The following is a 14,714-nucleotide window of genomic DNA, read 5'->3' as shown; positions in this document are numbered from 1 at the left end:
GGAATAAGATTTGTACCGCCGTCGCTCAGCCACAGCAGCAGCACCGAGTATAATTTCTCCGGGCATCCCGTCACGACCGGATTCCACCCCACCCGCGCTCGCACAACCTTCACACACCACACACAGCTATGATTCTATCACCCGACATCCGCAGTGCGATGGAGAGCTCGCTACTCTACAAGCGCGAGAACGCGTCGGATGTGACCGACAAAGTCGTCTCCTTCGCTCAGTGTGAGTTCTGCATCCGGACTCTCGGCGGCCGCGCCAAGTGGTGTGCTCTATGCTAACCTCTGCAACAGCGTTCAAGAGCTGGAGCACTTGCATGGACAACACTGGCTGCAAGGTCATCGCTATCGTTGGAATTGTACTCGCCGTTATCCTTGGTAAGTCATCCCCCTCCCGCCGTGACGAGCCGCTCGCGCTGTTCGAACGCGTATGCCCATATGCAACTGTACGCGCGCTGCGTCATCGCCGTCGCCACCCCTTGGCTCCCCCCCCAGCAAACACCACTAATTCCCGGACAGTCTTCAGTATCGTTACCTGGATCATCCGCATCATCTGGTGCGGTGCCTCCGCAGCATGCTGGATATGCTGCAAGTGCTGCAGCGCCGCTACGCGCGACCGCGACCAGCAGAATTATCGCAGTAGCTACCCGCAACAGCAGCCATACTACCCGCCGCAGCCGCCTGTGATGAGCCCGTATCAGGGCACGACGGCGAACTACAGACAGCTCAACGACGACGAGATTGAGATGGGCCGCATGGGCCCGTCACCGGCATACAAGCGCGAGTATTAAAGAGACAAAAGTTGGGCAATAGCCGGCCAGGCGAATTAACTACACTTATACCACGGCGGCAGTAAATAGCGAAACCATAAAACTGGGGGATGGAGAATTTTGTTACAGGCTTTTTAAGGAGGAGTGGATTTACGATCGGTTCATGTATTTCGGATAGTTTTGTTAGACACGTTTTGCCTCTTGTTGCATAAATATACCTTGTCGTACTATTTTTATCTTCATCTCATACTGCGTACACAAGGAATTAAAATAACTGAGAAATTAGAATTACATGCCAGATCCTACAAGATAAATCGAACCTTTTTGCTTCCCAGCATCAAAACCAAACATCAGCCCACGTCTACACAAAAAAGGACAAACAAAACCTGAAAGGCAAAGAGAAGAACTGAAGGGCTCAAGTCTTTGGCGGATGTACTAGGGCAGGAGGGGGCGAGTTCGGCGGAGGGTAATCCTGCATCTCGTACGCATTTTGACCAGCATTCTCGGGCTCGCGTGTGTATGTATGTGAGCCATTACCGTTCTGGCCGTAGTAGTACGTGCCCTGGCCTGTGTTGTGTGTCGCCGTGTAGGCGTTGGTTGTGTTGTTGTACGCCGTCGCGGCGGTGCCGTCGGCGGTGTACGCGGGCGGCGGGAGGTTTTGGGTTTGTTGCTGATATGCGGGGCCAGCGTAGTATGCGCCGGGGCCGGTGGGTAGCGGGCGCTGTGGCGCGGGTGCGTTGTTGTAGTAGTATCCGCCGACGGGGCCCATCCACTGTGTGCCGACGGTAGGGGGTAATCTATACACGAAGAGAATTTAGCTCATAGAGGGTATGCATGAAAGAGAGGTGTGTGTATGTACCCTCCGCGGGATCGCCGCCGGTTGCGGACACATCTGCAGCTTGTCAGCGGGTGGAGGGGGGTGGTGGCATGACCAACGATCGCGGGGTGCGCGACTTACATGAGGAGCCACATCGACAAAATGAAGACCGCTATTATGACGGCGAGCAGTACCCATCGGCCCCTAGAGTATGGCATAAGAACGACCGCGATAACACAGAAGGCATGCCTAGTAGACGTACCAGTAGTACCTAAATCAAGGGTCAGCACATGCTGCAGTCACGCGAAGAGTAGTGTGAAGCTTACCAGCTTGAGCAGTTCCCGAACAAGCAAGCTACAGAAAAACACACGAATTAGCCTATGCGAAAATATGGACATGGTCGTCGGTATGCCGAGGAGATGAAGACGTACTTGTGGTGGTATTGTTGTTGCTGCCGCCAGCGCCACCGCCGCTACCAACGGCCTGGCGCCGGTGCAGGTCGCCAGTGGCGTGGAGCACAAACGATGAAGCCATGCTGTGGTCTAAATAAAGCACGTGTGGACTGGCAAGTGGTGTGGTGGTGGAGGGAGGTCAGTGAGAATGGAAAGTAATGGAGAACGGTGCGATGGCCGACAACGACGATTGCGGCAGCGGGGAGGCAGAGCAGCAGGGCAGCGGAGTCTGCGAGCGACAAGCCCACGACAAAGCAGCCAGTGCCGGAGCGAAGGGTTACTTGCGGGGGAGAAGTGTGGGAATTGGACCGGGGGGAGGGGTGCGCGAAGGGGCGGATCGCGGCGGGCAGTAGTGGTTTTGGCGACAATTGCATCGTTCTTTTGCGCGTCGTCATCGCGCGCATATGGCTGTGCCGGGGCTGTGCCGTGGCTGTGGCGTGCGGCGTAGATCACACTCGAAGTTCACACTGTGGTGGTGATCCACGGTTCACTTCTTCAGCCTACGACGTCACCGGCCCGTTCTCACCTCTCTCCTTTCCCAAAACCTCACCAAACAGAACAGGATCTGCGAGTTCCATATTCTATACACATTCTAATACGTCCAATGCCATTATCGCCAATTCTCCCGTCGCAGTGCTGCCGCATCCCGTCGATATCGGTAATCAGATCCGAATCTCTTATCGCGTGGGGTTAGGGCTGAACGTGTTCCGAGCATCGCGCCAGGTTCTTCCGTCCACCGACCCCCTTGACTCGGCTTCTGGAAGGGAGCTAACTCGGGCCGAAGTTTTAGGGCTTGTCTGTTTGAAAGCATATGGCCAAAACAGACGTGTCGCCTTTGGCAGGCTAGAGAGACAACGGGATAGAACGATGTTGCGGCTCTACGCTGGTGAAGTCAGAATGCGAGTGCGCTCGGTAAACTCTGCTATTGGTCGGGGCTTGCTCGGGGGATGGAAATCAGCAACCGTATTATGCTAGGCATTCACTTTAATCATGGCGTATAGACCACTTAGGTAGGATAGAGCATGTCCAAACGGATTTGAAAACAGTGGAGGAAAAGAGGGTATGTTGATGGAGATATACGAGGCGGTATAAATCAGGTCATGACGCCTTCGTTTCGCAGTTGGTACTTCTCCTGGCGCCACTTTACACATCTGTCTCTCCCGCACTCCTCTCTTCCTCCTCTCCACTATCGCTGATCACTTCCTCCCCCATGTCGACCAACAAAAAGCAAGTTGTCGTCGTCGGCGGCGGCATGTGTGGCATGCCCCTAGTCGCGGCGCTACGAGACTCTTCCGCAAAGAACGTATTCATCACCCTCATCGAGCCGCGGGAGGATTTTGTCTACTTCCCCATCAGCATACGCAACTCCATTGAGGACGCGACGCAATACTACATAAAGCCGTATGACAGAATTTTTGCGAATAAGCCGAACATGGGCGAGGTTATTCATGAGGTAGCGGTCGGCGTGGACGAGAATGAGAAGTGTGTCAAGCTTGCGAGCGGGAGGATGGTCAAGTACGACATACTGGTAAGTGCAACTTGCTATTTTAAAGGAACCTATGTATTAACACGCACAGGTACTCGCGACAGGTGCACACAACTCCGACCCAAACACCGTCCCCCTCTCAACTCACGACGAAATCCTCGCCTATACTAACGCACAGCGCCAAAAAATCCAGGACGCATACCACATCTTTATTGTTGGCGGCGGTCCGCGGGGTGTTGAGCTCGGTTGTGAACTGGGCGACTACTTCCGGAGCACCAAGAAGATCACGCTTGTGCACTCCGGTGCGCTGCCGCTGTCGTCCACTTTCTCTACGAAGCTGCGGCAGCTTGTGCTTACATTCTTGCTGCAATCTCGCGTGAATGTGATGTTGAAGGCGACAGCGATAGATAATGGCGACGGCACAGTTAAAGTTACGCGCAACACGCGGGAGAAAGAAGTCGTTGAAACGATGCAGTACGATGCAATATACACACTGTACGGCTCCACGCCCGCCTCGGAATGGCTTCCCTCCGCATGGAAAAACGACGCCGGCTACGCCGTCGTCAGCCCGACATTTCAACTCGCCTCCGACCCCTCCGTCTTCGCACTCGGCGACATCAGCACCGCGCCCGGCGCACACACCGTTGAGCAAATTCCGCAAATCATGCCGACGGTTGTCACAAACATCCTCGCAATGCTGCGCGATAAGCCCGTACAGAAGGAATACAAACACCCTGGCGATGACCTGATTCTCACAATGGGACGTTGGCGGTCGACGGGGCAGGCAGTGTACCCTGTAGTCGGAACTGTGCTGTTACCGTTTTGGTTTATTTCTATGGCTGATGGAGCACATGCGGGAGCGGAGAAGGGAGTGAAGCCGCTTGGTTATTGATATTTTTGGCATATGTGGTGTTTGGCATGGATCTTAGACGGAGTATAACAACCTAATACTGATTGAATGATATTTTAATTGCGTTCAACAAATTGGACGCGTCGTGGCGTGAAATTGGTACGTACGGTTGACACAAACTTAAACTGTTTACAACCCGGCGTCGCAGTTCGTTCATCCAGTCCACATGTGTCTCCGCGCGCTGTGCTCTGAAATACCATGCTGTTTGGCAATTCTGTGTTTCCTGTACAGCTTTCCAGACTGTGTTTACTCACTCCCGCCAATTCACGCAAAATCTGAACATGCAAGTCCAATACCCAATACCCCTCGCTCAGGCCTACACCTGAACAAACTGCTAATACCACCACTACCCACAGGGGCCCTTCACTATCTCCCCTCCGTCCGACCTACCGGTCTGATAACAACACACGTTGGGCCGACGCACTGCCGCCGCTATCAACTTCTGCATACCAATTCCTTGGTCCATCAGCAGGCTCTTCACCAAATTCGCTTACGTCGCCGTTTTCGCCGTACGTCGGGACGACGGCATATTCACCGTCGTCGGTGTCATCTGCCTCGTTTGCGGCAGCGGCTGCAGCTGCTGCGTGTCGTCCTTCCGCCACCTCACCCGGATCCTCTGCGGGCTGCAATAACAGCAGCCCTCGCCGGAAACAAACACTGCTCCCTCACCTCCTTGCACAAACACAAACCCCTCTTGCACGGCTCATCAAGTCCTTCCCACCCCTCTCCGCACACCACCGAGCCGCCGCATTGTCAACGCACACCACCGCGCGCTTGTTATCTACATGGGGCACCGACACCCAAAGCAGCTGCAGCAGCGGTACCACGGAGGACCCCGCAGTCGCCGACATCTGCACGAAACTGAGCACAATCTTGCAAGAACTCGCAACGCAGGAGAATATCTACGCCAATGGTATTGACGACGCTGGGGCATTACTGAGGGCGATTACAGAACTTGAAAGTTGCGTGCGGCCAGCAAGGGGAAATCAACATAAACTACGCGAGCGCATCGCGAAAGCGGCGATGAAGTATGATGAGCGTGGAGGAAGAAATCAACGTGATAAGCTTGAGCAACTTGAATGCCAACTCGTCCGCGCTGATGCGGAAGTTCTCGTAGCGGACGCGCAACTATTCAATCTCACGCGCCAGCGGCTCGCGTATTGTTGTCGTGCGTTGCTTGATGCGCTTGAGGAGCGGTGCAACAAACAACTCGCGCTCGTCCGCAGCGGACGTGGAATTCTCCGATTCTTGGAGGACGGGGATACATTACTCCCCGGGCAGACCGTGCGTGAGTACACGGGACATTCGAAGACGAGGCAAATTTTGGCAGAGTTGCAGGATGAACTGTTTGCCTGGAACCGTAACGGCGGACAACCCCGCGGCAGTAGACATCGCGGCAACGAAAATGAAGGCGAGGAAGAAGAAGAAGAGCTGGAGGAGGAAGAACTCGTCGAGGATGACGACGATGGCGCAAGGGTACATTTCGATGATTCAACTCTGAAACCACCTCGTCGTGGAGATCTCTGATTCCACCACCCTGTTCTGTTGTAGGTGTGTAATAAGCGCGTGCAAATTCTATAGTTATATAATACGCACAATGTATCCTGATCAAGAAAAAAGAGCCGAATCTACACCCCGGTCCGAACATTAATATGTGACTATGTTACATAATGAGCGCACATAAGCAAAAGGAAAACAACAAAATGCTCCGTTAAACAGGTAGTTATATGCAAACGTGAATATCAACGATGAGAGAAGATGGATAACTTTTTTTTTTCAAGCGGGATTCAAGCATCAGTCAAGAGACTCGATGTCGCCGATAAACTTGACCTCATTCTGCGTGTAACCCTGCGACGACGACGTCCCCGCAGGACAACTATCCTTTCCGAATAACGTCAGCTTTTTTCCGACTTCGTAAAAAGAAATCATAACCGCGCACGACACCGCGACTTTCATCATGCGCGGCACGATTCCGCGAAACAAGCCCTGTACGCCTTCCTCCTTTGCGATGTGATTTAGGAGTGACAGCATGCTGCTCAGTTTTGGATCTTTATTGCGGAGAACTTGCCGTCGTGTTTTGCCAACGTCGAAGGGAGTCGTCACAAACGCGGCGAAACTACCGGCAGCAGCACCGGAGGCGAAAGCTTGTAAAAATGTCTCCGTTGCGCCGGGAGGTGGCTTGTTTTTATTATACGCGGCGAAAAACCGCTGCCACCGCTCATAACTGGTCCAGTATACCGCCGAAAAAGGTACATCGCGCCATAACGACAGCGTAAGACCGCGCCATAGCGAGGGAAACCCTTCGGCGCGGACAAGACTCCGGATGCCTTCCCATGTCATTATGAACGCCTCGCGAGAAGATTTCGGCGCGATGGCGCCTATTGAAGATGCAGAGGACGACGTGAGTGGCGCAGAGAGGGATTGTAGGCGTGTACGGAACAGTTCGATGGGGGAGATAACGGAGGTGGATAAGATACGTGCGCCACCGCCTGCGATCATAGGCGCGAGCGTGTCGAATGAGGCGGGGAGCTTGTATCGGAGGTAGTCATAGCCGACGAAGTAGATGACATTGTTGGGTATTGACATCGCGAGTGTTGGCGACAGGCCGCGCCACAGGGCAGTTATACCTTCGTTCTGCACGATCTTGCCTAGCCCGTCGAAAGTACCACGGTAGACGTGTCGTTGACTGTGCTGCTCGACAGCGCACTGGTCGAATGAAGAGGCGATACAGTAGTCTACTGACGAGGGAAGGTTGAATACGTCGCGACAACAGGCGGTCACGCCTAGATCCGCTGCTGCGAACTGTGTGCTTGAGAGTTGTGGTAATCGGTACGCAGTAGGTGGAACCGGTGCTCGTTGTTCTGTAAGCGCTGTAACATCTTGTAATTGTAATCGCACACGCACCACGTCGAGGGGGGTTACTGCATGGTGTTAATACCACTGTCGCCGCCTCGATGACTATGATAACCAAGGTACTTACCGACGAGCGAAGTAATCGTAGACCCGCAGCAAGCAGCTGCGATGCGACGAACCATGGTTATATCGCCTATATCGTGCTTACCTTGCACTTGCGACTCTGGCTGCTCGGCAGCGATGACGGAGGCGGCGGTGGCAGCCATGCTGGAGTGCGTGGCGGTTCAGTGCCTGTGATGAACGGATCTCAATATCCGGCGCTGCGACAGGTTCGTGGAGGACTAAACCGCTTGCTGCAGCCGACAGCCCCTTCTTTCAGCGGACCGCAGTCCCGTGCACCACAGTCGCTTGTATCGTTTGGATAATACGTTAATGACGACAAGCCAATCCAGCCGGCGGGGGATGATCAGCAGGTGTGGTGGTGAGAAGCGACGAGGACAGACGCTGATCGTGGACGGCTCGCCAGCGCTTCAAAATGCTTACATCACCTGCGGGGTGTGTACTATACATATCTTTATCGCATTTGTTTGATGAAATTACTGTGAGTTGTGATTGCAACATACACTGTCCTTTCTTGCTACTGCTTCACAAGCAAAAAAGTTCTATAGTCCTTCCAAATAAATTGTATAGTCCTTCCAAATAAAGTGCGTTGTTCCCGCCTCCGCCCACCGCCACCGCCATCGCTATTGTCCGCCGACCCCGTCGTCGGATAATAACACGTTAAGATCAAGGGATAGAACGTGAGAAATATACAAGATGGATGCCAAAAACGCAAAACAAAATAAAGCAGATGCTGGAAAAGTTTAAGGAGTTGTGTTCCGCGTGTATGCGAGTAACTTTTGTCAGTGTCAGCTATCTGCTCACGGGGTCCTGATTTCGTTAGAGGTTGAACAAAGTAGAAGAGTCGGCTACTCACTTTGACACGAGCCAAGTAAGGACAGCATCGACGTTTGTGTGCTCCTTCGCGGAGATGGAGTAGCACGAGACTTCCCGGTCGTCGACACTCTTGAGGTCCATCATATCGATCACTGTGTCGACGTCGTAGGCGTCCGGAAGGTCGTTCTTGTTACCGAGCACGAGCACGGGGATTCCCTCGAGAGATGGTTTCGAAATAAGGGCCTCAAACTCCATCCGTGCGATCTGCAGCGTCGCCGGGTCGGCAGAGTCGACGATGAACCTAAGGCGATCAGCAGGGTGTTTATGGAACAGGCAGTATGAGTACATACAGTATCGCATTGACGCCTTTACAGTAGCGCTCCCACATGGACCGGAAACGGGGCTGACCACCCAAATCCCAGCTAGAATAGAGAAATCAGTGTGTGATCGTCAACGAGCCCATACATTAGAATAGCATACCATTTGATGGTGACCCGACCTTTACGAACGCGCTTCATAGAGAACCCAATAGTCGGGATAGAGCTGCACACAATTAGTATACGCGGTCAAGAATGAGAAGTTGTGGCCCATACTCGGATGTGTATTCGCCGCCCTGGATAACAAGTCAGTTGTGAACAGTCGCATGCGCTCTGGGACTTGCGTTTGCCCAGGCCCAGACGAAGGGGTACTTACGCCGAGAACGCGCAGGAGCGACGTCTTTCCTGCGTTCTGGAGCCCCAAAAGGGTGATATCCATCTGCAGCGCAATTGTAAGCATTCACCGCACGCGGAGTGTGCGCGGGCAGTCCATACCTCAGAGGACCTGTGAGTAAGTTAGCACAGCGCCACCGCCGGGGGACGTAGGACCGGGAACTTACCAGAACAGCGAGAGGAAGTAGTCGTACAGCCTAGAGAACCAGGACATTGTGGCAGATGGCCGTGGGGGGTGCGAGGGAATGCGGAGACAGGAAGCGGCGGTGGTGAAGTGCAGTGGTGGAAGCGGAGCAGGTCTTTTGCTCGAGCGACGACTCGTCGGACACGCGCCGCATTGGGCCATTCTCCGCTATCAGCTTCGCCGCCCCAGTTGGCGGCACTGTGCGCTCAGGGAAGGGTCTTCTATCGGGTATGTGTGTTGTGCTACGGTAGGGATAGCGGTTCTGTGCTGTGGCACCGCAAAGGGGGCTTCCGGCGGCGCAGTGGTGCGGAGGAGTCCGGGGTCGCTTGTCGCCAGATAGATATCGCACGCAACAAGAACAGCTTACTCCGCCGGCATTATTCACAGCACGACTCTCGCTATCATCTCCCACACTTTAAGGAAGTCCTAAAAAATGCGATCATAGCCTTTGCCGACCCCAGCGGCATAGCTGATTCCTTGTCAGCAATTGCGCGCTATAGATAGGCCCTCCGTTATCTCATCATCCACGCCACCTCGCTATCAACACCTCCACGCCCTCTCTAAACAGTACAATTCCACTGTGGTCATGTCTTCTCGGCCCCCCATCATCCATTGACACCCCGCTTACCTCTCTGCCACATCCTCGGTTCCGGTTCGTAACCTGTCCGCAATTGAGTGTTATCTGATTGAGTTGCCTGGTTGGGAGAATCGACGTCATCGAAGCTAACCGAGCATAGGCGACTTCCCGGAATCCCGGCCGAGAACTCAGCCTAATCACAACAATATGCAAAAGACAACATCGCGCGAACTACTCGGAGAGATCAGGAGATTCATTCCGCCACTGCTGGAAAGCTTCCACAAGGGCCAGGGTAGGTCGTTGACCACATTGAGACCAATGATCACAGCTAACAAGATCAATAGCTGGTCGTATTGCAGTGTTCGGGGGATGCGAAGAGTGAGTTCCTTCTCTTCCTCGATGATTTACAGTGCTCACGCATCCATTCAGCTACACTGGCGCACCGTTCTTTGCAGCGCAATCAGCGACCCTCCTCGGCGTCGACATGGCACACGTCGTATGCGAGAAGAACGCCGCGACAGTGATCAAATCATACTCGCCGAACCTCATGGTGCACCCGTACATGCGTGACACGCCGTCTCTCACCGCTCAGGCTAAAGCAAGCGGCGTCGACGCTTCAATAGTGCTGAAGCAAGACATCATTCCCCGCATACTCGCGTTCTTGCCGCGCCTGCACGTGGTCGTCATCGGTCCCGGTCTCGGGCGCGACGAGACGATGCTCGAAATCGTGCGCGCCGTGATCCACCGCGCTAAGGAACTGGACCTGCATATCGTGATTGATGCCGATGGTTTATTTCTCGTGCAGAACTCTCCAGACGTGATTTCAGGCTACAAGAAGGCGGTGCTGACACCCAACGTTATCGAGTTCCAGCGCTTGTGCAAGGCACTCGATATAGTGGTTCCCCCCTCGTTCCCCGCCGACGACAACGTCGCGCAGAGCACTTGCCACTTGCTGGCGCAGAAACTGAATGGCCCGACTATCATTGCCAAGGGTAAGGTTGACTACATCTCCAATGGCGTGTCGGAGCTTCTTTGCGACATGCCTGGCGGTCTTAAACGCGTCGGCGGGCAGGGTGACACGTTGTCTGGCGCCATGTCGACGTTTCTGGCGTGGAAATGTGCGTACCAGAGTAAGCTATGGTCGCACGACGCATCGTTGAGTGATGATCGGCTTATGCTGCTCAGCGCGTACGGCGCGGCAGCAGTTACGCGGTACAGCTCGCGCGCCGCGTTTGCAAAGTATGGTCGTTCGATGCTGGCGAGCAATCTCTCCGAGATGATCGGCGACGCGTACAAAGACCTGTTTGAGGACCACATACTTGCAAATATCTAATTGTAGTACATAATATATATTTCAACACAGACACCTCAGACTAATTGTACTGCATGTACTGCGACGTGCTACTGAACTTGAGGTTGCTCTTGATGACCTTCTCAACGGACGCCAAAAAGTCTTTCTCGGTAGTGACCTTCCGCCGGGCGCGGATCGCAAACATTCCTGCTTCCGTGCAGACCGAGCGCAATTCCGCGCCAGTCGAGTTCGGACACAAACGCGAGATCAGCTCCCACCGGATGTCGCGGTCGACCGACATGCTCTTTGCGTGAATGCGCAGAATATTCGCTCGGCCCTCGAGGTCTGGCAGTGAGAACTCAACTTTGCGATCGATACGGCCGGGACGCAGAAGTGCGGGGTCTAGTGTGTTGGGCCGATTGGTCGCAAACATGACCTTGATGTTACCGCGAGGATCAAAGCCGTCAAGTTGAGTGATAAGTTCGAGCATGGTGCGCTGGACCTCGTTGTCGCCGCCAGCGCCGTCGTCAAAACGTGCGCCGCCGATGGCGTCGATTTCGTCAAAGAAGATGATGCAGGCCTTTTTCGTCCGCGCCATCTCAAACAACTCACGTACCATCCGTGCGCCCTCGCCAACATATTTCTGCACAAGCTCTGAGCCGATCACACGGATGAATGTCGCGTCGGTACGGTTCGCGACTGCGCGCGCGCAGAGCGTCTTGCCTGTTCCGGGGGGACCATAGAGAAGAATACCCTTAGGCGGGTCGATGCCAAGATTAACAAAACGCTCAGGCGACAAAAGCGGCAGCTCCACAACCTCGCGCAGCTTCTCGATCTGCTCCTTGCAACCACCGACATCGCCATATGTCACATCCGGCTTCTCTTCGACCGTCATCATCGTCACCGACGGATCGATCCGCGGCGGCAGGGGAAGCTGGATCTGGTACTTGGTCCGATCGACGCCTACTCGCATGCCTTCCTCGATATCTGTGGGACTCACACGCTCGCCTAGGCTGACGACGAACTTGGCGAGCTGTTTAACGTTGATCACGTATTTAGCCTTCTCGGGATCCGTCGCAGACTGGATGATCTTTGTGCACCGCGCCACCTGCAGCGGCTGTTCCTCCGACATGCGCTGCCGGTCCGCCATGATGTCCCACAAATGCGGCGACGCGAGTCCGGTGTCGGATTCCTTGACACCTGGGGCTGTTAGCAACGGTCGGATCACCGCACGCACATACACTTACCAATCTTCTCATTAACTCGCGCCTGCACATCTTTAATATCCTTTTCAATAAGCTTCAACGTGGCAGCATATGGTGCAACACCCTGGATCGCGGAGTCAGTCTCCGTCTGCACTTTTCGCGTGATGACAACATACATAGGTCTTGAGCACAGCGATGTCGTCCTCCGACAGAGGCACGATCTTCTCGTCCTTCTGCTCGTCATCATCCACCGGCGGCGCATACTTCTCCCAGTCTGCTTTTGGTGGCATTGTGTCTGATGTTCGGTGCGGAGATGAGGGTGAAGAGCGACTTGATAGTGGCGATGCTTGCGGAAGGTTCGAGCCAGCGCGATGTCAGCGCGGGGTTAGTATCATCACGTGATAGACACATTGTGACTCGCTCACGCATAACTGCGCTGCGACGCGGAGTGTGACCGACGCGCTTGCGCTTCAACAGAAAAATCTCGAGCAACCAACGCGCAAAAGAAACCACAAAACAACAACCGCGATCCATACCATGGCAGTCCCCGCAGGATCGATGCCGGCTGGCAACAATTCGTCATTCAAGGACAAGGAAAAACCGCAGGAGGTCCGTAAGGCGAATATCGTGGCGGCCAGAGGTATGTGAGGATGTGTATGCTGTGCAATAGCAACGAGCTAAGACGATGGTGTAGCCGTGGCGGATGCGATTAGGACGTCGCTTGGGCCTAAGGGCATGGACAAAATGGTAAGTCTTTGAGTGTGAAGATGTGCAAGACGACATAAGCTAATGAATGGTAGATCAAAACCGGTACGGGTGAGGTCATCATCACGAACGACGGACACACGATCCTGAAGCACATGGCGGTCATGCACCCTGCTGCGAAGATGGTACGTTTCGCCACCACTACATCAGCGAACATAACTAATTCGTGCAGCTTGTAGATCTGTCTGCTGCGCAAGATGTTGAAGCGGGCGATGGCACGACTTCGGTCGTTGTGATTGCTGGCGGTATCCTCGGAGCCGCGGAGCGTCTACTGTTGAAAGGCATCCATCCGACCATCATTGCCGAGTCATTCCAGCGCGCCGCTGCGCGTGCGGTTGAAGTCCTCCGCGACATGTCGATCCCGGTGGAACTAAGCGACCGCACGTCTTTGGTTCGCGCGGCGAGCACCTCGCTAAGCTCGAAGATCGTGTCGCAATACTCCTCCCTTCTGGCGCCTATGGCTGTCGATGCTGTGCTACGAGTGATCAATCCCGTGGTTGCGACGAATGTGGATCTGGAGAATATCAAGCTTGTTAAGGAGCTCGGCGGAACCATTGAGGATACCGAGCTTGTGGACGGGCTTGTGCTTACTCAACATGTGATCAAGACCGGCGGCGGTCCGAGTCGCATGGAGAAGGCGCGGATCGGGCTGATCCAGTTCCAGATCAGTCCGCCAAAGCCCGACATGGAGAACCAAGTCGTCGTGAACGACTACCGACAGATGGACAAGATTCTGAAAGAGGAACGAACTTACTTGCTCAACATCTGCAAGAAGATTAAGAAGGCAAAGTGCAACGTGCTGTTGATTCAGAAGTCGATCCTGCGAGACGCGGTGAACGACTTGTCGTTGCACTTTTTGGCAAAGCTGAACATTTTGGTGGTCAAAGATATTGAGCGGGACGAAATCGAGTTTATTTGCAAGAGCACGGGCTGCCAACCAATTGCGGATATTGACTCGTTCACGGAGGATAAGCTCGGCCAGGCAGAGCTCGTGGAGGAGGTGTCTTCTTCAGGCTCGCGAATTACGAAAGTCACAGGCGTGAAGAACGCGTCGCAGACGGTTTCCATCGTCGTGCGCGGCGCAAATCAGCTCGTTCTCGACGAGGCCGACCGCTCGATCCACGACGCACTTTGCGTAATCCGCTGCCTCGCGAAAGAACGCGCGCTCATTGCCGGCGGTGGTGCACCCGAAATCGAAGTCTCGCGCACACTGGCGCGAGAAGCACGGGGTCTATTCGGCACCGAGCAGATTTGCTGGCAAGAATTCGCCGCCGCGCTTGAGGTTATTCCCACTACGCTTGCAGAGAACGCGGGATTGCAGAGCATACAGGTCGTGACCGAGCTGCGGAGCCGCCACGAGCGCGGGGAGCGCAATGCGGGTGTGAGCGTGCGCAAGGGCGCGACGCAGAATATTGTGGATGAGAATGTCTTGCAGCCGTTGTTGGTGAGCACGAGTGCGGTGCAGCTTGCGGCAGAGACGGTGAAATCGTTGTTGCGGATTGATGATATTGCTATTGCACGGTAGACTACGTAATATACACACAATATAGGACTGAAACGAATACTGAACGATGATTATAGATGTTAGTGGTGGTGGAGTGGACAGGGGGTTACATAGAGCAAGCCGGCTGAGCCGCAGAGGTCTGCGGAGTCCGAATTGCGTTCTCGGGATTTTTCATTGAAGCACACGACAGCGAGAGCCTTACGCCGTGCACACGACAGTCAACAAAGCGAGGAGTACATATCATAAGCA

General features: G+C 54.3%; 9 protein-coding genes across 9 annotated transcripts; 5 read left to right on the top strand and 4 right to left on the bottom strand.

Annotated features, from left to right (window-relative positions):
• Positions 1–40: 40 nt before the first annotated feature.
• Positions 41–1,106, top strand: V1518DRAFT_416931 (uncharacterized protein). Its single transcript, XM_066904162.1, has 3 exons — positions 41–231; positions 300–383; positions 525–1,106. Exons 1-3 carry the CDS (start codon positions 129–131, stop codon positions 794–796), a joined length of 459 nt encoding a protein of 152 aa, XP_066759404.1. The 5' UTR covers positions 41–128; the 3' UTR covers positions 797–1,106.
• On the bottom strand, positions 980–2,435 carry V1518DRAFT_416927 (uncharacterized protein). Its single transcript, XM_066904161.1, has 4 exons — positions 2,024–2,435; positions 1,734–1,863; positions 1,635–1,667; positions 980–1,572 (listed from the first exon to the last, which is right to left on the bottom strand). The coding sequence occupies exons 1-4, from the start codon at positions 2,124–2,126 to the stop codon at positions 1,191–1,193; spliced, it is 648 nt and encodes a 215-aa protein (XP_066759403.1). The 5' UTR covers positions 2,127–2,435; the 3' UTR covers positions 980–1,190.
• Positions 2,436–3,167: 732 nt separating this feature from the next.
• Positions 3,168–4,555, top strand: V1518DRAFT_275824 (uncharacterized protein). Its single transcript, XM_066901042.1, has 2 exons — positions 3,168–3,572; positions 3,622–4,555. Exons 1-2 carry the CDS (start codon positions 3,255–3,257, stop codon positions 4,420–4,422), a joined length of 1,119 nt encoding a protein of 372 aa, XP_066759402.1. The 5' UTR covers positions 3,168–3,254; the 3' UTR covers positions 4,423–4,555.
• Positions 4,556–4,575: 20 nt separating this feature from the next.
• Positions 4,576–6,050, top strand: V1518DRAFT_416918 (Eisosome component PIL1-domain-containing protein). The gene is made up of 2 exons (XM_066904160.1): positions 4,576–4,723; positions 4,797–6,050. Coding segments are annotated over exons 1-2 (1,173 nt in total). The 5' UTR covers positions 4,576–4,721; the 3' UTR covers positions 5,968–6,050.
• A 50-nt stretch (positions 6,051–6,100) lies between these two features.
• V1518DRAFT_276258 (mitochondrial carrier domain-containing protein) lies at positions 6,101–7,744 on the bottom strand. The gene is made up of 2 exons (XM_066901043.1): positions 7,421–7,744; positions 6,101–7,361 (listed from the first exon to the last, which is right to left on the bottom strand). Exons 1-2 carry the CDS (start codon positions 7,557–7,559, stop codon positions 6,235–6,237), a joined length of 1,266 nt encoding a protein of 421 aa, XP_066759400.1. The 5' UTR covers positions 7,560–7,744; the 3' UTR covers positions 6,101–6,234.
• Positions 7,745–7,869: 125 nt separating this feature from the next.
• Positions 7,870–9,426, bottom strand: V1518DRAFT_416914 (P-loop containing nucleoside triphosphate hydrolase protein). The gene is made up of 8 exons (XM_066904159.1): positions 9,107–9,426; positions 9,042–9,051; positions 8,923–8,985; positions 8,823–8,842; positions 8,710–8,772; positions 8,580–8,651; positions 8,270–8,530; positions 7,870–8,223 (listed from the first exon to the last, which is right to left on the bottom strand). The coding sequence occupies exons 1-8, from the start codon at positions 9,283–9,285 to the stop codon at positions 8,214–8,216; spliced, it is 678 nt and encodes a 225-aa protein (XP_066759399.1). The 5' UTR covers positions 9,286–9,426; the 3' UTR covers positions 7,870–8,213.
• A 438-nt stretch (positions 9,427–9,864) lies between these two features.
• On the top strand, positions 9,865–11,066 carry V1518DRAFT_416906 (H-hydrate dehydratase). The gene is made up of 2 exons (XM_066904158.1): positions 9,865–9,992; positions 10,045–11,066. Exon 2 carries the CDS (start codon positions 10,185–10,187, stop codon positions 11,031–11,033), a length of 849 nt encoding a protein of 282 aa, XP_066759398.1. The 5' UTR covers positions 9,865–9,992; positions 10,045–10,184; the 3' UTR covers positions 11,034–11,066.
• On the bottom strand, positions 11,004–12,540 carry V1518DRAFT_416904 (P-loop containing nucleoside triphosphate hydrolase protein). Its single transcript, XM_066904157.1, has 3 exons — positions 12,373–12,540; positions 12,239–12,320; positions 11,004–12,191 (listed from the first exon to the last, which is right to left on the bottom strand). The coding sequence occupies exons 1-3, from the start codon at positions 12,484–12,486 to the stop codon at positions 11,074–11,076; spliced, it is 1,314 nt and encodes a 437-aa protein (XP_066759397.1). The 5' UTR covers positions 12,487–12,540; the 3' UTR covers positions 11,004–11,073.
• A 132-nt stretch (positions 12,541–12,672) lies between these two features.
• Positions 12,673–14,580, top strand: V1518DRAFT_416900 (chaperonin Cpn60/TCP-1 family). Its single transcript, XM_066904156.1, has 4 exons — positions 12,673–12,836; positions 12,891–12,943; positions 12,997–13,086; positions 13,134–14,580. The coding sequence occupies exons 1-4, from the start codon at positions 12,734–12,736 to the stop codon at positions 14,484–14,486; spliced, it is 1,599 nt and encodes a 532-aa protein (XP_066759396.1). The 5' UTR covers positions 12,673–12,733; the 3' UTR covers positions 14,487–14,580.
• Positions 14,581–14,714: the final 134 nt, after the last annotated feature.

This window comes from Limtongia smithiae (genome assembly GCF_038497785.1).
Source record: "Limtongia smithiae strain NRRL Y-17922 unplaced genomic scaffold V1518scaffold_6, whole genome shotgun sequence".
NCBI classification, from domain to species: Eukaryota; Fungi; Ascomycota; class Lipomycetes; order Lipomycetales; family Lipomycetaceae; genus Limtongia; species Limtongia smithiae.
Note: the sequence above shows the minus strand (reverse complement) of the source record. Positions and strands in the feature narration are given on the sequence as shown.

What these genes read in the sequence shown, in the direction of transcription:
- V1518DRAFT_416900 (XM_066904156.1), top strand. Translation starts at nt 12,734, where the DNA reads ATGGCAGTCCCCGCAGGATCGATGCCGGCTGGCAACAATTCGTCATTC. An exon ending in GAATATCGTGGCGGCCAGAG is followed by an intron (nt 12,837 to 12,890) that starts GTATGTGAGGAT and finishes ACGATGGTGTAG; the next exon opens with CCGTGGCGGATGCGATTAGG. An exon ending in CTAAGGGCATGGACAAAATG is followed by an intron (nt 12,944 to 12,996) that starts GTAAGTCTTTGA and finishes AATGAATGGTAG; the next exon opens with ATCAAAACCGGTACGGGTGA.
- V1518DRAFT_276258 (XM_066901043.1), bottom strand. Translation starts at nt 7,559, where the DNA reads ATGGCTGCCACCGCCGCCTCCGTCATCGCTGCCGAGCAGCCAGAGTCG. An exon ending in TACGATTACTTCGCTCGTCG is followed by an intron (nt 7,362 to 7,420) that starts GTAAGTACCTTG and finishes AACACCATGCAG; the next exon opens with TAACCCCCCTCGACGTGGTG.
- V1518DRAFT_275824 (XM_066901042.1), top strand. Translation starts at nt 3,255, where the DNA reads ATGTCGACCAACAAAAAGCAAGTTGTCGTCGTCGGCGGCGGCATGTGT. An exon ending in TGGTCAAGTACGACATACTG is followed by an intron (nt 3,573 to 3,621) that starts GTAAGTGCAACT and finishes TAACACGCACAG; the next exon opens with GTACTCGCGACAGGTGCACA.
- V1518DRAFT_416927 (XM_066904161.1), bottom strand. Translation starts at nt 2,126, where the DNA reads ATGGCTTCATCGTTTGTGCTCCACGCCACTGGCGACCTGCACCGGCGC. An exon ending in CAACAACAATACCACCACAA is followed by an intron (nt 1,864 to 2,023) that starts GTACGTCTTCAT and finishes CCCTTGATTTAG; the next exon opens with GTACTACTGGTACGTCTACT. An exon ending in TTGTCGATGTGGCTCCTCAT is followed by an intron (nt 1,668 to 1,733) that starts GTAAGTCGCGCA and finishes GACAAGCTGCAG; the next exon opens with ATGTGTCCGCAACCGGCGGC.
- V1518DRAFT_416914 (XM_066904159.1), bottom strand. Translation starts at nt 9,285, where the DNA reads ATGGCCCAATGCGGCGCGTGTCCGACGAGTCGTCGCTCGAGCAAAAGA. An exon ending in GGCGGCGAATACACATCCGA is followed by an intron (nt 8,773 to 8,822) that starts GTATGGGCCACA and finishes AATTGTGTGCAG; the next exon opens with CTCTATCCCGACTATTGGGT. An exon ending in GGTCGGGTCACCATCAAATG is followed by an intron (nt 8,652 to 8,709) that starts GTATGCTATTCT and finishes TCTCTATTCTAG; the next exon opens with CTGGGATTTGGGTGGTCAGC.
- V1518DRAFT_416931 (XM_066904162.1), top strand. Translation starts at nt 129, where the DNA reads ATGATTCTATCACCCGACATCCGCAGTGCGATGGAGAGCTCGCTACTC. An exon ending in AGTCGTCTCCTTCGCTCAGT is followed by an intron (nt 232 to 299) that starts GTGAGTTCTGCA and finishes CCTCTGCAACAG; the next exon opens with CGTTCAAGAGCTGGAGCACT. An exon ending in TGTACTCGCCGTTATCCTTG is followed by an intron (nt 384 to 524) that starts GTAAGTCATCCC and finishes ATTCCCGGACAG; the next exon opens with TCTTCAGTATCGTTACCTGG.
- V1518DRAFT_416906 (XM_066904158.1), top strand. Translation starts at nt 10,185, where the DNA reads ATGGCACACGTCGTATGCGAGAAGAACGCCGCGACAGTGATCAAATCA.
- V1518DRAFT_416904 (XM_066904157.1), bottom strand. Translation starts at nt 12,486, where the DNA reads ATGCCACCAAAAGCAGACTGGGAGAAGTATGCGCCGCCGGTGGATGAT. An exon ending in TCGCTGTGCTCAAGACCTAT is followed by an intron (nt 12,321 to 12,372) that starts GTATGTTGTCAT and finishes TCCGCGATCCAG; the next exon opens with GGTGTTGCACCATATGCTGC. An exon ending in GCGAGTTAATGAGAAGATTG is followed by an intron (nt 12,192 to 12,238) that starts GTAAGTGTATGT and finishes TAACAGCCCCAG; the next exon opens with GTGTCAAGGAATCCGACACC.